The 17,844-nt window shown below is 30.3% G+C and overlaps 2 protein-coding genes across 4 annotated transcripts; one reads left to right on the top strand and one right to left on the bottom strand.

Annotated features, from left to right (window-relative positions):
• Positions 1 to 8,015: 8,015 nt before the first annotated feature.
• On the bottom strand, positions 8,016 to 9,145 carry Bin1 (histone deacetylase complex subunit SAP18). The gene is made up of 4 exons (XM_029304843.2): positions 8,901 to 9,145; positions 8,649 to 8,755; positions 8,336 to 8,530; positions 8,016 to 8,243 (listed from the first exon to the last, which is right to left on the bottom strand). The coding sequence occupies exons 1-4, from the start codon at positions 8,970 to 8,972 to the stop codon at positions 8,150 to 8,152; spliced, it is 468 nt and encodes a 155-aa protein (XP_029160676.1). The 5' UTR covers positions 8,973 to 9,145; the 3' UTR covers positions 8,016 to 8,149.
• Positions 9,146 to 9,657: 512 nt separating this feature from the next.
• Positions 9,658 to 15,391, top strand: Ripk5 (receptor interacting protein kinase 5). Of its 3 annotated transcripts, none has more exons than XM_029304759.2 (5): positions 9,658 to 10,149; positions 10,689 to 10,862; positions 10,944 to 13,379; positions 13,747 to 13,992; positions 14,916 to 15,391. In XM_029304759.2, the coding sequence occupies exons 2-5, from the start codon at positions 10,739 to 10,741 to the stop codon at positions 14,945 to 14,947; spliced, it is 2,838 nt and encodes a 945-aa protein (XP_029160592.1). In that variant the 5' UTR covers positions 9,658 to 10,149; positions 10,689 to 10,738; the 3' UTR covers positions 14,948 to 15,391. The 3 variants fall into 3 exon arrangements, with proteins under 3 accessions (XP_029160592.1, XP_029160591.1, XP_029160593.1); XM_029304760.2 differs by having other exon boundaries at positions 9,659 to 10,149; positions 13,747 to 13,890; XM_029304758.2 differs by lacking the exon at positions 14,916 to 15,391 and having other exon boundaries at positions 13,747 to 14,586.
• The last annotated feature ends 2,453 nt before the right edge of the window (positions 15,392 to 17,844 follow it).

Here is a 17,844-nt window from a genome sequence, read left to right as displayed (position 1 = left end):
GATATTTATTTCTACTAAATTTTTCTTGTCGCACAAAAAAAAATTAAAATTTGATAGCAACATTATATTAAATAAATTATTACTTGAATAATTTCGGATGTAAACTAGTGGATATAAATTTGGTATGACAATATTTGGAATTAAGAAATTTATTATTTAATAAATGTATGCAAAAATGTATTCACAGTTGAAATTATTTTCACCAACGTTGTAATTAATCAAGATTCACTTCTGTGTTTCGATGATGCCGCGCGCGATCCATCGCATTTGTCTGTTGAGACCTTTCGCGCAACGTGGAACTTTGACACTAAGTCTTGCTAATGACTGGGTATTAATGTAAACAGATGTGCAATTTTTTATCGCGGAGAATCCCAGCGTCATTTATTTTCCTACAACGTCTCGATTCACCCTTAAATCTCCCCCCGCCATCGTTGGTTTCTTACGATGCCTCATAAACAACGCGGTGTTAATGTCTTTCATCAAGAGGGAGACTAGGAAGGACTTACGAGAGGGGAAGACTCAGCTTACTGATTTTAATACAATGATTCCAGTATCAATGCCGTTTTCTTCGGTTTTAAAATTAGACAAATATCATTTACTTGAATAAGAAATTTTGTTAATAATAACTTTAAGTTTATAGCAAAAACACAAAATTATGATTCTTTGTATCTTATTATTTAGTATACAAAATTTTGCGGCTAACAGTATTTTATAAAAAGAGATTTGATACAGAGAATTCATTTTTAAAAAATTAATTCATAAGAAAATAATTTATTAGAAATATCCAGCAAAGATTTTCAGCCATGTTCGAGTTTTTACTATCTGACTGTCTGTTGGCTGACAGGCCAAGACAAATATGACAAAGGGATGAAAAAGCTAAGAGGAGGAAAAAAAGAGGAAAGGGGTGTGAACTGCTCCGCAAGATGTTGCGGTCCATTACAGCCTGCTGGGTTCGAAAAGAAGGAGCACAACCGCCCACGACTTATCGGTAAAACATCATCGGCACTGTACCAGAATACTAAACAATATAGCTCGATAGAATATGAAACTTTTTCTAAAAGAAAGAGTACATTTTTCAATATCTGAAACTATTATTATTAATTAAAATGTGTAAGTTTTGTAAATCTTTCATAAATATTTATTTATGTTTTTAATTTGATTTAAAATTGATTTATATAAATCGAAATAATAAAAATAAAATCACGAAATTTAATGATATTAATATAACAACCACACTACATCCTTATTGTAGTATCGGTATATCTTTAGACTATTTTTTATTGTAGATACTGATACGAAATAATGAATGCGTCTGTATCGTGAGCGGTTGGTATTAGAGCTGATTCAGACCCAGGAAACATTCACTCCAGGAGTATATCCGAGATCCATTACCAAGATCTTGGAAAGCAACCGCCCGAGACCGACCAAGATTTGTGTTTCTGTTTTTACAACGTATCCTAATATTAGTTCGAATTTCAGAGTTTCAACATTATTGTGTATTAAAATTATAATTTTTCACAAATTAAATTAATAATACAATTCTAATATATGACATTTAGATTTAAAAGCAATACATATATTGTACAATAGGATTTAATATTTTAAATGTGTTGAAAAAAAATGTCTTGCTTCGCTTATTTTTAAAAAGTCCAGACGCTTGATACTAAAAGTAACAACAATCAGGCTGATATTTCGTTATCCATTAATTCAGAATAATTAAATTGCATTGTAAACAAATATGTATTACGTGTAGCTTTGATTGTGGAGACTAAAGAGGCGACATAATCGACGTAAGAGACGAAAAGCAGATGTAAATCATTACACGAATCCGCGCAACGATGTATGCAGCGCACGATCGTTCATAAATATATCAATTGCCGAATAAAAATCCATGCAACAGTACAGCAGAAAACGACATCGGCTTCTGAGAATATCGAGGTGTCCGACCCTCGCCACGAACCATACACGTCGAGTTTATCGGTCGTTCTATGCACGAGATTTGAAAAAAACGATTTATTCGGAAATATGTCGACTTTATATATCGTTATGGAGCATACAAGCGACATCGTGCCTACCACCTTTTCTCCCCTTGCAAACGCACGTACTTCACCGTTCCCCATTCGTCCCGTTCGGTTCGCATATATGCGGAATATTTATTTTTATTACAACCATCTCCCGCGCTCCTGAGTCAACAGATTTCTTGTCACCGCATCGGTGCGAATCGATCCTGACGCGCTCGCGTCTCTGACGCTTCCAGAAATTAATAAATCTGCAAAATTTGAGTTATTTCCTTCATTCTCTTTCGTAATTTCACGACTTTCGTGGAACATATATCCCTACAAATTTTATGAGTAGATTGGATTCAATATTCGCTTTTCATAAAATATATTCTATTCCCTGTGTCTAATACTAAAGAGATTCGTGCATTTTAAATTTAATAAAATATTTATTATATGATTGTTTAAAAAAAATAGTATCCAATTAAAAAATAATGAACAGAAAACACGCATGCATTTTGTTGGAAAATATGTCGACAAAAAATAGAGAAAGTTATATAGAAAGAAAGTAATATAAAAAGAAAGCAATATAAAAAACCTAAGTATATACTTATATAGATATTTTTTACAATTTAAAATATTATCAAATTTGAGAAATTTATGTAAAATTTAAGTAAATTAGAATTCTATACCTTTTCCAATAAAATGAAAAATATGATATTTTAATTTCCTGAAATCATTAATAGTTCACTAATCAATAATAATTAATATAATATTAATTATTGAAATCTCTGAATATAAATTGCACATTTGAACAATTCAAATAATTAATTAAAAAAGCTATAAATTAATTATAGAATAAGAAACGATTACTTCCTAATAATCCCTAAATAATCGAAATATCCAATAAGTTCGGTTATGAATAATTGAAATTGCTGAATAATAATTCGACGAGCAATTTTACATCATTCTCCAAAACGCCGTTTAAGTTCTCGCGTGCTCGCATTATATCGCTTTAATGTTTTCGAGAAGGCGTCCCTTGCGAAGTTGTCGGCCACTAGCAGGTCCAGTAAATCTTGCCTCTCCCCCGCCTCTCCTGCCGAAGAACCGAGCCACCCCCGAAACCACCCCCGGCCGCCTAGCCATTCTTATTCCCTCGTTACTCGCAGCTTCGCTCGAGGCGGCTCTCTCCTTATTATATCGTCTTTCCACACCATAAAATCGGAAAAGAATTTCGCCCCCAAGACAATAGAAACTAATAAATTTGATTACTGATTACATCCGCGAATTTTCGAGAGAAGGTGCGGCCCCTAATGCACGCCAAATCCACTCTACCGTCTTCGCAAACCTCCCCCATGCGCTCGTTCTCTCTCTTTAAACTTTATTTTCTGATTAACAGTTTTTCTGTGCAATGTAATATGTACCTTATAGTAGCTAATATAATATGATACTATACAGTTATTAGTATATTTATTGAGAAAAATGGACTGCTTAATATAAAAATATTAAAGAAAAATAAATTACTTGAGGTAGTTTAATTTTCTGTAATTTATTAAGATTATTTTTTTAATGAGTTCTACTTTATATTGAATTTAAAATATTTTGATAAAGTTTGTTAGTTGTTAGAAATATTACAATAAAAATATATTATCTAATAAAAAATATATTGTTACATTTATCGCAATATTTATTTACAATTATGTCTAGCAAACCATATTAAAGTATTTTAAATTCCTAAAATAAAGCCTGTACTAAGAAAATAATTTTGATAAATTACATATAAAACTAAATTTATAAATTCAAAAACGTTATATATAATAAAATAATATATCATCATAGAATAGTAAGATTGTCTCTATATATATATAAGAATTGTTATGTTAAATATTTCGTATTATCGTCCCGACGGTAACGTTTTACGCTATCGTATATATTTATTCGGGGAAAGTAAGTATTTTTCACGAATATTGTAAAACGGAAAGCGGCAATAACGCTATCGAAGTTAGATAACGGTCGAAGAGAAATCGTAACGGGAGGACTGGGATGGGTTTTTGGGGTGTGCACAGTTTAAACTTTCCGCGACCCTAAATCTCCGGGACCCGGCTTATGCTTCGTAATATCATAATATCGTAATATCGCGAGAGCGGTTTGGTATAATTAAAGTGGAAGTGTCTTTAAAATAGCCGCAGGTGATTGCGGTAAGAAACCCCCCCACAATCTTTCCGCCGTTTTGCGCTCCTTCTACTTTGCAAGCGCCAACAACTAATGTAGAAACCGCCTATAATGTGAAGCTTTCCTTACAAGAACATAATAAAAATTCAGACTAAATTTGTGTCAGAGTCAAAATCTTGAACAGTATTTCAATCAAAATGTTTTAAGTAAAATAAACTTGAATTTTTAAAATTACTGTTAAACAGTATTTCAATCAAAATGTTTTAAGTAGAATAAACCAATATAACGCCGACATCGTCTTGACGCAAGCGTTTCGTTAAGAGCACATTAAAAAGAAAATTTTGTATATCTTTTTCTTGACAAACATATTGATTGTACAATAATTTATATATATATATATATATAAATTATTGTACAATCAATATGTTTGTCAAGAAAAAGATATACAAAATTTTCTTTTTAATGTGTTCTTAACGAAACGCTTGCGTCAAGACGATGTCGGCGTTATATTGGTTTATTCTACTTAAAACATTTTGATTGAAATACTGTTTAATATATATATATATATAAATTATTGTACAATCAATATGTTTGTCAAGAAAAAGATATACAAAATTTTCTTTTTAATGTGTTCTTAACGAAACGCTTGCGTCAAGACGATGTCGGCGTTATATTGGTTTATTCTACTTAAAACAGAAATTTTAATATATATATATATATATATATATATATATATATTAAAATTTCTAATTGCAAAAATACCTATTGATAAATAATATATCCAAATATATTATATTATATATCTTACCTTTTATTATATTATTTTCACACAAATGACCATAAATATATATAATACTTCTGCCAATAACATATACGGTACATTAACAAAATTTCCATTAATTTTATATTCTCTTAGAGTAATGAATATTAGTTCTTTAGAAATAATCTTATAACATGAATTATGTAAAAATATGTATTTATATATATTTATATAATAACAAAATTTTTCATATAAAATTTACTTTAAAAATTGATAAAAAATGAATAAAATTGCATTCAATTTATATACATTTCATTCCAATGAAATACATATCATAAAATTAAGTTGTTTCTGACTCTGTGTAATATACTGTATTGCTTATAATAGTATTATATGTAAACGATATCTCATGAGCGGAAAATATGCTGCTTGTCAAATACAGATGTTTATATAATCTGACATGTATCATACTCTTATATTCTCCGTTTTTTCTGACTTTACTGGTAGGCAATGCCTACAAACAAGATTTAAAAGCCGGTTTTTACATCTCTTTTATCCGCTCATGGCAATGAAATTAATCAATATCTCAATGCACCCATAAAAAATATTATTATACTTTTAATAATGTCAGATTTAACTTTAAATAAAGAATTTTTAGTTAGAGATTCGTTAATTCATCAGAATAATTTTCCTTTTTATATCATGTTACAATTTATATATTTATATTTATATTCTATTTAAAAAAACAACTTTGAATTTATTTTTCGAATTCAATCATAGCATTGTAATAATTGTATTATGCACTTTTTGCTAAATAAAGCAAAAAAGGCAAATATTTTATAGAATATCTTTTAGATGCAAAAATTCAGATATTTTTTCAGAGTTTTAAATATATTATAATTGCGAAAATTATTTATTGTTCTAATTAATCAGTAAATTCTTTTTTCAAATGTATATATGGAGAAAAATATCAATTGTAAAATAAAATAGATTGAAATCTTGATCATCTACTCATGATAATATAGAAAATTCATGTTATATATGTCTAACTAATAGAAATCTAGTTTATCAGTTATCATATGTTTATCGTGCAAGGATTAATTGTGAATATATCGTGACATATATTATCGACAATAAATTGGAGTATCTACGAACTTCAACATTCCCAAGCGCCGCAAAATCAGAAACGACACGATATTCATTTATCTGTATATTCACTTATTCAAATACTGGAAAAAGTATAAGTGACAATTTATATACATAAATTTACACACCTGGTGATGATCACTTCAATATCAACTCAACTTCTCTGCATTTCTGAGGGAAGATATGATGTTGGACATACCATGAGAATCCCCAATACACAAGAGCGAAGCGTCGACACTGAAATCACAATATTTTCACGCATGTAATATACAATTGCACACAATACATATTCATTATATTATCAACAATATATTGCATTTATGAGACTCAACATTTACAAACGCTGCAAAAAAGCATGGCAACATTCATCATATTTATCTATCTAATATATTAGCTATTCAAATATTAAAAAAAGTATAAAATCGAGTACTAATTTCAAAATGACAAAATGTATATAAATATAATCACTAGCGGATCCTGACATCGATTATATGGGAAAGGGGGTTTTGCAAAATTATTTAATTAATATTTTTTGTTTCATGCTTACAGCTTTTACTCAAGACTCAACAATGAATTCTTTTTAATTTGCAATCCCTTCCCTCTCCAGAATGCGCTAGTAAATATAATATATAAATATAATACTGACATCGATTATATGGGAAAGGGGGTTTTGCAAAATTATTTAATTAATATTTTTTGTTTCATGCTTACAGCTTTTACTCAAGACTCAACAATGAATTCTTTTTAATTTGCAATCCCTTCCCTCTCCAGAATGCGCTAGTGAATATAATATATATGCATAAAAATATACACATACCCTGCGATAATCACGCAGCAGCTCAGCTTCTCTGCATCTTGGCGGGAAGACGACGATTGGACATATCATGGCGATCTCACACACGAAAGCAAAGTGTGCGCGCATCGACACTGAAATCACAATATTCACACGTAATATACGACTGCACGCGATATATTCAAATGTCTTCGACTACAACGAATGTCCAGCAAGACAAACTCGCAAAAATTTGTACAATATTCACAGTATTAATCAAGAAAAATGTACGCAACATTCGAGCACAACTGAGAGACCGCCGAGCGCGTTTCACGAATGATGATCACGTGACGTCTGACGTCACTCGAGAGCCTCGCAATACGCGCCGCAAGATGGCATGAAATATCGAAACGATCAAAACTACAACAACTTTGCAATAATCCGCGATTTCTCGTGAAATTAGGAATGCTTCGAATTGTTTGATTGATTAATCGTGATTAGGAAATCCTTGTTCTTTTTATCAATACTCACTTTTGTATGATAACAATCTCAGAAAAATATATGGAGCAATTCAAATACGGCTGAAAACTGTCCTGACGCGTTTCGCGAAGACCGAGGGTCGAGTGACACTCGAGAGTTCGAGTCTCGCAGTATCGAGATATCGATGTATCGAAGTATCGCAATATCGAAAGATGGTTCCTTCAGTATCGAAATAATAAATATATGCATTATAACTTTGCAATAATCTGCAACTCCTCTTGACATTATTATAAATATTTCGAATTGTTCAATTAATTAAAACAAAGAAATTTTCTTCTTTTTATCTTAATCGATCGATTAAATTATTCAAAACTTATTTGTCATATAAATTGCGCTTTGTGTATCAAATACTCTTTGTACTTTTTAATTATACTTCCTGCACTTAATATAAAATGAATGTATATTTAGTGACTAAATATACATAAATATATATACATATTTTATATATATATATATATATATATATATATATATATATAAAACATATATAAATATAAATAAATATATATTAATATATATTGATGAATGTCTGACATTTTACAAACATAATACATTTTATCATATACTAAAATCGTTCATAAACAGAAAATATTGATACTTGTCGGCCCTGCTGTAAAATTTGAAGAAATAAAAAAAGTAATTCTTTATTTTAGTTATTTATAAAAAAGTTTTGGAAGTCTTTCTAGCATTACATTCATATAATTATTTCTTAGAAGAAACTTATCTTTATCATAATTTTAAACTTTAAAATTACCACAATAATTAATACTGACGCAGACCACCACGTCTTATTGCCGGTTGCATCATTCTATTTGGTGGAGTTATTGATATGTCCAAGTAATCTCCTATTGTAAATCTGAAATTGTAAAAAATACACATATATGTAATCATATTATAAAAAAATATTTATATGAAAAAGAATGTTTCTTACTACTTAAGGCTACTTACCTTGCTTGTGCAAGCGTCTTGTTATCATCTGCACCTTTCTGTCCAGAACATGTAACTCCAATCTCACGCATACGGTAACCAGAATTACGAAGTTCAGGAGTCACCAATGAAAAATCAAAGTATGTTCCTTTACTGCGAGCATCTGGATTTACTTCCTTAACTAAACCCGTAATTTCTCGCAAAGTTGCATCCATCCTTCAAACAGAAATTATAATATTAGAGATAATATTTCTCTAAATAATAAAAATTAACATAAAATTAATTACAACATGATTGAATGTTAGTTCCTCTAATATCATATAGATAAATATACCATGTATATATCTGCAGCTCATTTGAAGGAACATTTCCTCTGCTATATTCCATTATATTATGATGACGTCCATTATTACAAAATACTCGTAATAAAAGTGGACATGTCTTAAAAATAAACAGATATCATGTTTATGCATAGTTGTCTAGTAACATATATTTAATATAAAAAGCGATAATAGATATTTCTAGATATAATACTTATTATTGTTTGTTATTATTGTATTTATCATTCATATATATGTATATATACTTTTTCTCTGTCGACCGGCTTTTCAGGAAGTTGTTTTTCGTCGACCACCATGGATTCCAAAGCCGAGGTCATTTTATAAATTATGTAATCGAAAACACAACTGTAGCAATTATTAAATCTTTTTCGACAAAAAGATGTCAAAAATGCGTGATAACTCGTTGAAAATTCAAGAAAAATACCAGCACTGGAGCAAAGTTATATCAACACACAGAGGTTATATCAACACCGTTTATAAGGGTGATATTCATATCTTACGACAAACTTGTCATACGCATTCTGATTGGTGGACATTTTCAGGATCTAGAAATTCCCTATCCAGTAACCAATTGGAATGCCCGATAAACTCGTAGTATAGCATACAGTAAAACAACCCTAAGCACAGTCCTTTCCCCCCTTCAATTGATAGATATTGAAAATATTGATAGTTATATATATGAATGATTGGAGATTTTCCACAAAATAATCACTCAATAGACATACATATACATATAATGCAAATAAAATTAAAATTATAAAAATATTTTTTATATTAGGAATTATTTATCAAATGAAATAAATAGATTAAAAATATTCAATTTTGAAAATTAAAAACACAAAAGTTATTTAAATTATACAAGTAGTAAATCAATTTTTATATAATTTCAAAGCAAGCGAAATTATTTAAAAATTATAGAATTACGAAATATATTTTATATGCATTAATTGAAATGATATATATAATGTGCGCATAACTTAAATTCCAAATTCTAGTTGTATGACAGCTGCTTGTAAACAGCTGATCGCTCGATACCATGTTTTTTTCCATTTCTCATTTTTTATAATCCAATAAATATACTTACATATATGTATATTCCATAATTCTTATGGAGAAAAAAAAGTGTAGTCCCGGGATCCCGATAGGGGCATCGTGGGAAGCGGGAACGTGTGCGTACATACATGAAGCTCAAGTAATGCGTGCGGTTTATCGCGCGTCGACAATTATTCATCGTGTTTTCTTTTCGCGAGAGATTGATTCGCGTCTCGCCGACAATACATATCCCCTCAAATCAAAGCTGAATTTATAATTCGAGTTCAGTCGGCAGAAATCAACAGCATGGGTCGTCGATGTACGTCTCGTCATCGGAACGCGATACGCAGCGATCTCGCGTGAGCTATCTCTTCTGGATTACTCGCACCCGGATGACCTGCGCGAACCGCAATCTTCCCCTCGTACATTCATATGGCTGCGATCGCGAAAAATCATATTCTGGTGAGCAAAAAAAACGATGGGTTCGGTGATCGTTTCTGCGATTAACCTGCCTCACGCACCGCCTATCACGCTTATAAACAATGGAGCCTTGGAGCCTCATCCCGATGCTCTGATCGCGGGATAATGACATTTAAAGTAAATCCCGCGATGACAATTTATTTGTCGAGAGAAATCTCTTGCTCCAATTAATATACACGAACATTTCTATGCATAAATTTATGTGAGCGTATTATTAACACTATTCTTAGACATGATTCAAGCTGTGACATACGTTGTCTATATTTGAAATTTATATCCTTGTACATATGTGCTATTGCATCATTGATGAGGCTGATGAAATTTATAATTTATTGCTATTTAATCTGTTTCATTTGAAATGAAGAAGCTATATCAGTTTAAATTCAGCCTTTTTACTGTCACAATATTTATATTTTCAAATTTGTTAGAAATTTTATTTTATTTTTTTCTTTGTTAATATGTTCTATTGTTGTGTTAATTATCAATATTTTATTGTTAATATATTTGTATAATGTTGGCAGGGCATGAGCATTTTGTGGAATACATAAATGACTAAAGTAATGTGAGAAAAATGGTAAGCAATTTACCACAAGAGTTCAGAAAATATCAGCGAAATAGGAATCAGCTACGTCATATATTTGAGGAAACACAGCGTACATTGGAACTTATAAAGCTTGAAAATTTTTTTCCTGGAGGTAATTATCATGCATTTATTTAAAATTTAAATCAATAAATTGATAATTAATAGTTAATCTTAATAATAATGCTTTTTACAGAAAATATTATTGAGGAATTATTGCCTCCTTTGAGCTTGGATAGAGTGACACACATTCTTGAAAATTCTCCAGCGATAGTCATTTTTGGCCAAGATAATAAAGCCAAAGCTTCACTAATTAATAAATTACTTTCAGCTGATATTTTACCATTGTCTAATGATTCTTGGAGATGGATTAAGATCACTTATGGTCATGCAAATCATGTTAGTCTCACTTTAGGTTTGGAATATGAAGTAGTTGAGACATTACAGGCCAATGAACAATCATGGACCACACTTCCCATCGAAGATCTAGCAAAATCAATAGACGAAGATGTCAATTGTCCAACAGTGCTGGAAGTTAAATTAAATCAAGCAATATTGAAAGAAGGTGTTCAGATATTCGTCGTTCCAAATAATGGTGTGGTAAAAATTCTCGCTAAAGGTTTACTCAAGATTTTACCTATTTTTCTTTATGCTCTTGGAGAGCAACCATTGACTGAAGAAAATTTGGAAGAATTGAAAGATTTGAAAGAGACTTATCCATATAACCCAATTTTATTCGTATCTTCATTAGCAAATATTTCATTGGATGGTACAGACGCGGAATTGACCGAGTCTGAGCAACATAGTTTACAAAGTCGGACAGAAGTGCCAAGTGTTTCTACAGAATCCAAAAATGATAGTATTAATATTGACAAAATGAATTCACTTGGTTTAAGATGGCTAGATCAATTAAGCAATCTAGGATTTCTAGGCATGGAAGAGTCTGTGGAAGTTCACCAGTTAACGTGGCTTGTTGGCGAGCAATACGTTAATAACTCGAGCGATCTAGTGGATTCATGCAAAAAGACAGACCGTGTTTTACATTTTACATGTGGCTGCTTGCAAAGCTATCTGATTAATGCCAGCACTTATTTGAATGAAATACATACAACTAGTCTACGTAAATTTATTTTAAGTGCATTTGACATGGCACGAAAAATACAAATCACTCCTAGAAGAATACAATACGCCCAACAAAAGGAAAATGAACTTTATGCTAATCTAATGAAGGTTGTTAATGAGCAGCAAATGGAATTGACCGAGTTAATACAATGTATTATTCAAGAGATGAAAGACGATATATCAGGATCTACCAGTGATGTTTTCCAATATCAAACTGTTCTTTTCGATAATAATGAACAAACAACAGAATGGACAGTTACTGTTCGCGTCGCGACTTCGGAAGTTCAGCGATTTGTACTAAGTCGTTTAGGCGAGAAAGTCGCAAAGGAGCTCGTAAACTCAGTTAATTGTCTTCGTGAGACTTTCATCGGAACTCTTCAACGTTGCTTGATGAGTCTCGAAAAAACTTATGAACACGACAGTGGTCTGTTAGCTAGTGATGCCTTAAAACAAATACTTTCTGCAGCATACAATGTAGAATTACACAATTCGTCACCATCCTTAGTGCATTCATTCTTAGAGAGATTGAGGCAACTCTTCAAGTCCTTACCGCTACCATGGACACCCACTCCGACTCTGAACGCGGCTTGGAGAAGGAAGGTTACTATTGATATTTTAAATTCCTTATCAGCAGCACGATTAGCGAGAGCAATTTCTACACAGTTTAGAGACAAATTAAAATCATCGCATGATGCTTTTCAAACTGCTCTAAGATCTCTGGAGAATTATTACTCAGGGAAACTAGAAAGAACCGAGGAGCAGAGGATAGCTATACGAAAATACCACGCGCCCAGACTAGCCAAACTTGCATTAGAATCCACATCAATGATGGACGCAATTCGTTTTGGGATTCCTCAGTATAACAAAGAAATTGGTAGAGGACAGTATGGTGTAGTATTTGCTTGCGAAGGTTGGGGAGGAGCACCAGGACCTTGTGCAGTAAAATCTGTTGTTCCACCAGACGAGAGACATTGGAACGATCTTGCGATGGAAGTTTATTATACCAGATCGATACCAGATCACAAAAGGATAGTGAAGCTTCGTGGATCGGTTATAGATCAATCATACGGCGGAGGATTCGGATTAGGTGCTGCGGTTCTCTTAGTCACTGATCGATTGAGTCGTGATTTGTATTGCGGTATACACGCTGGTCTTTCATGGTTGGAACGTATACAAATAGCAATAGACGTGTTAGAGGGAATACGCTATCTTCATTCGCAAGGTCTAGTTCATCGAGACATCAAACTGAAGAATGTCTTACTTGATATAGAAAATAGAGCTAAATTAACGGATCTCGGATTTTGTATTACCGAAGCTATGATGTCAGGGAGTATCGTGGGAACACCTATTCACATGGCACCAGAACTTTTGTCTGGTCATTACGACAGTAGCGTTGATGTCTACGCTTTTGGCATCTTATTTTGGTACATATGTGCTGGGAAAGTTCGATTGCCATATGCATTTGAGCAATTTCATAACAAAGAACAATTATGGACGAGTGTGCGGAAAGGTAATTGTTTTATTATATATACAGATTGATTTATTCTTGTTTATTCCATTTAAAGTTTTATAAAGATTCTAATGGAAAAAACTGCTATATATTACATTTTAAAAAACACATTCAAAAGATTTAAATTCTTTAACTAAAGACTGAGTTTGTATTGTATTCAATATAAGTAAAAACATACATTAAAATGAATTCCTACATCTTAAATTTAATTAAATACTGGGACAAATTTATCTCGTTTATTTTGGCTAATTTGACTACAGATTGACAGAATTTGAGTTTAATTTTATTTCTTTTGGTCTCAATTGATATAGTGTTATTGTATATTCTTGTTGTACAAAATGTTAAATGCATTGTCTACATATTTTAGGCCTTAGACCTGAAAGATTGTCACATTTTGATGAGGAATGTTGGACACTAATGGAACAATGCTGGTGTGGAGAACCATCCAAACGACCATTGCTTGGTGCTATTCAACCAGTGTTAGAATGTATCCAGCAAAAAGCAGAAAGAGGCAAGTCCTTACAACAACTCGGCACATTGAAATTACACGAGAGTTCATCATCTGAACGAACAAATCCTGTGCTAGCATTAGCAGAGCCTAATAACCAAAGAGGTGCTGTATTTACTCAGCTTCTTCCTAGACGCAAGACTTTTAGAACTGTGAATCCTATCATATTACCTTTTCACAAAACAAAATTTTTTCAAACGAGTATCTATTCTCATATGTTTGTTCAAATGCGAGAATTTTAGGCAAGAATCGAACATATTCACACTATATCATATTTTCTGTTAAATATAGCCTATTGATATTTATTACTTGGAATGCACTTGATATGCTTTTTACATTTTCGTTTTCATTGATTCAACAATAGTATTTTAAGTACAGTATTAAAGTGGCGAACTTTGTCTGACAATTAGTTTTGCTATGGTTTTTGTACAGGATACAATATATTTATTCTCTTTCTTTTTTTATAAAGTCTCATTGATATATCCAAAATATAACACAATTTAAAATAATCAAGCTGTGCTTGCAAAGTCATTCCAGATAGTATATCAAAAATAAATATTTTATGGATTATATTTTAATAGTTTTACATTTTATAGTAATAGAGAAAATCTTTGTTCTTTATGCTACATATCTGTATATATAAACGTCTGATATAAATATTTTTATTGATAGTTAACAAAATGCATGTTAAATTTTTTCTTTTTTATATTAAAATATTTATTGTTGTAAAGCATAGTATTTAATTGTTAAATTACGTTTTAAAACTCTTGATTGTGAAGTGACTGCATGATTTTATTAAACTGGGAAATATATATGGTTAACTATAAATGTATATTATTGAAAAATGAATAAAGTTTCTCACTTTTGTACTTGCTATTGACACATTCATTCTGTCTCTTATAACACCTGTCATATTTATATTATTTATATATATATTATATATATATATATATATATATATATATATAATTTTATCTATAAATGCTTCTGTGCACTTAATTATAAAATTTATTTTATATTGCTTTCAGATACATTCTTCACAACAAAATCTACAATTTGAAAAGATTTGGGCAGATATTACCATTATCTATGTTCAATGGAATATAAAAATGAATTGTATATTTTTTTATTACTAGATAGTGATACAAAAATAATACAAAGATTATGTATGGAATAGTTTAATCAAAACTCACAACATAAGTGTAAATAATCTGTATATATTTTTTCTAAAAAAGGGAGGATCTCTAATCTCTTATGATATGAGCTTTTATTTTATTTAACTTTTTTAGTAGAATAGTTACAATGTACTTATAGTAGTAAATATCTATAGTAGTCATAATCTGTCTTATAAAATATGTTATCAATATTACTTATTATTAGATATTTAGATAATTATTATTTATATATTGTTATAACGATCCATAATTCTTTCTAACTCTATTTTATCACATTTCAAAGAAAAATTTTTTGAAGATTTATTAATAAATTAAATGGTGATAAACGACCTAGGCTGTGAAATTATCCAATCTTCTTTTGTTAAGTTCCTCTCATTTATTTCACTGGTTCTTAAAAGAATATATATATATATATATATATATATATATATATATATATATATATATATAAGTTACACGAAATATAATAGAATCTATTTAGAATATTTTTTTTTTTAAAGAAAATTATATTCTATTTGTGAGATATAAAATATCGATAATATAAAAAAAAATTATATTCAAATTAATAAAAGATATTCTAATAAATAAATAGTTAGAAGATCCAGATACAATATATAAAATTTCTTACATGATATAATGACTATATTTTTAATAAAGTAGTTTTGATCGATTAGATCAAGTTACATTATATATAAAAATTTCGAGTTAATTACTATTAATATGATATTATATCGATATTTATGAATATTATTTAAAAAATGTTACTTAAAAATTTTATTTTTTATTAAAGTATTATTATCTTTTGTCAGAAATAAATTAATTTTTACTTTCAAAATAGTAAATATTTTTATTTTACATAACAAATCACAAAAAGAACATTAAAAAAGATTTTTATAAATACAACTTTACTTGTAAGTTTATAAATAATATATCCTTCAGCAAAATAGTTAACATTATTGTAACAAATATATATTTGCTTACAGTAATAAATCAAGATTACATTTTGCCTTTTCTAAATCATGTAGAAATTTATAAAATTGTCCAATTGTCATCTCAGTAAATACATTCTTGATTTTACCATCATTGTCAAGACGTAATTTAAGTTGTAGAAATGACTTTGCAACATTGTCGGAATCACTACTTGCTGCGGTAACTATAAAGAAACAATAACATTATTATTATTCATCAATCTTTAATATCACTAGAGTATTGTTTAATATCACTACTATGATTGTCAAAATCACTGTTCAAAAATAAGAAAATGAAAAAAGAACATTTATAATTAATATGTAGCAAACTATATTATTATTCATTATTAGTTTGTTAACTTCTGTATAATTTCTGTAAAATATTGATAACATTAATCAAATGTAATAAGTTTTACAATGCATTGTGTCAGTGTTAATACTCATTGTATATATATATAATTTTTGTAATATAATAAATAAGAAAGGAAATAGTAATTCAATAAAACGTTTAATAGAGATTGAGTATTTTTTTTAGTGCAGTATATTTAATTTAAAATTTAATGTGAAAATAATACGAGTTCTTAAGAAAAAATGATAAATATTGATATTTTTTATCTTAACCTTTATAACAAAAAATCTCACCTCCGAATCTCCAAGATACATCAAGTATTTTGCTGATATTTCTTTCCATTTCTCTCCTTTTTTTTTGTTTTTAATCCAGAGCACAAATTTTATAATAAATAATTTATAATAAATAATTTATATAGTGAATTTTCAACTTATAAAGTTGTTTTGATAGGTTAGGTTCAAAACAACCATGTAAACATTTTTTTGTTAAATCCCTTGCAGCTGTGCCATTGCATTCACTTTTGAGAATTGGAATTATTTAATCGTGTATATAATTCACTGGCAGTAGAATTATTTTTGTAAAAACAGTTCCAACTTCAATTCGATAAATAAAATAATTTGATCACAAATAAACGATTCATAAACGGCGCCACATTACGTCAAAAGAAACTTCAGAATGTATTCAGAAATCTGTCCGTCAAAGTGCAAAATCTGATCGACCAATCGGAGCCCGAGGATCTCTTCATCCTTGATTGGTCAATCGAGCGCTAGACTTTAGATGAACATATTTTCGAACACAACCTAGAATGGTGCTGCCCTCTGGTGCTTTCTCATTATTCACTTTCACCTTTTAATTAGTCGCGCTCGTTCGGGTTTATTACTTGTCCGTGAAAGTATATTAATTAATATCTTTGCGTCGTTAATTATCACATCAATCCGATCGTGTGGCACGTACTGACATCGTGATCGCGATGGCAAGCACGAGATCGTCCTCGTGAATCTCGAATCTCGAAATTCGTTCTCTCGATAGCTCCGACTCGAGCCGCCGAAAGTTTGCGCGCGCGAATTTCGGACTTGCTCGATCTCAAAGGGCTGCGATTCCTGAGTGCGTCGCGAGGAAGTCGTCGTCGTCGTTCGATAATAAAACACGGAGCATCGGTCTCATTCGCGCACAATTAACCTTTCGTGAAACTCGAATTTTTTACCGAAACGCGAAAATGTGAATAATTAATGACCCGGATGTTGCAAACGCGCACGCGCGCAAAAAATGTAACGCGAGTACAAGTGTTTCGAAACTTCTACAAGGACGAGGCCCAGGGTGGCATCGGGCAACTGCAGAACAACTATGTGGTAAATAATATATATATATATATATATATATTATTTATTTAATTAATTAAATTTTGAATTAAACCTATTCATATTTGATACATGATACATTTTGTGCATTATTTTACGTAGAGTAT

This window comes from Nylanderia fulva, unplaced genomic scaffold, assembly GCF_048542155.1.
Source record: "Nylanderia fulva isolate GAGA-0341 unplaced genomic scaffold, ASM4854215v1 Scaffold13, whole genome shotgun sequence".
Lineage (NCBI taxonomy): Eukaryota > Metazoa > Arthropoda > Insecta > Hymenoptera > Formicidae > Nylanderia > Nylanderia fulva.
This window is presented reverse-complemented; position numbering and strand designations above follow the sequence as displayed.

Coding starts and splice junctions, on each gene's coding strand:
- Bin1 (XM_029304843.2), bottom strand. CDS start 8,972: ATGACCTCGGCTTTGGAATCCATGGTGGTCGACGAAAAACAACTTCCT. Junction 8,531..8,648: donor GAGCTGCAGATATATACATG/GTATATTTATCT, acceptor TTCTGTTTGAAG/GATGGATGCAACTTTGCGAG. Junction 8,244..8,335: donor AAGACGCTTGCACAAGCAAG/GTAAGTAGCCTT, acceptor TTACAATTTCAG/ATTTACAATAGGAGATTACT.
- Ripk5 (XM_029304758.2), top strand. CDS start 10,739: ATGGTAAGCAATTTACCACAAGAGTTCAGAAAATATCAGCGAAATAGG. Junction 10,863..10,943: donor TGAAAATTTTTTTCCTGGAG/GTAATTATCATG, acceptor TGCTTTTTACAG/AAAATATTATTGAGGAATTA. Junction 13,380..13,746: donor ATGGACGAGTGTGCGGAAAG/GTAATTGTTTTA, acceptor TACATATTTTAG/GCCTTAGACCTGAAAGATTG.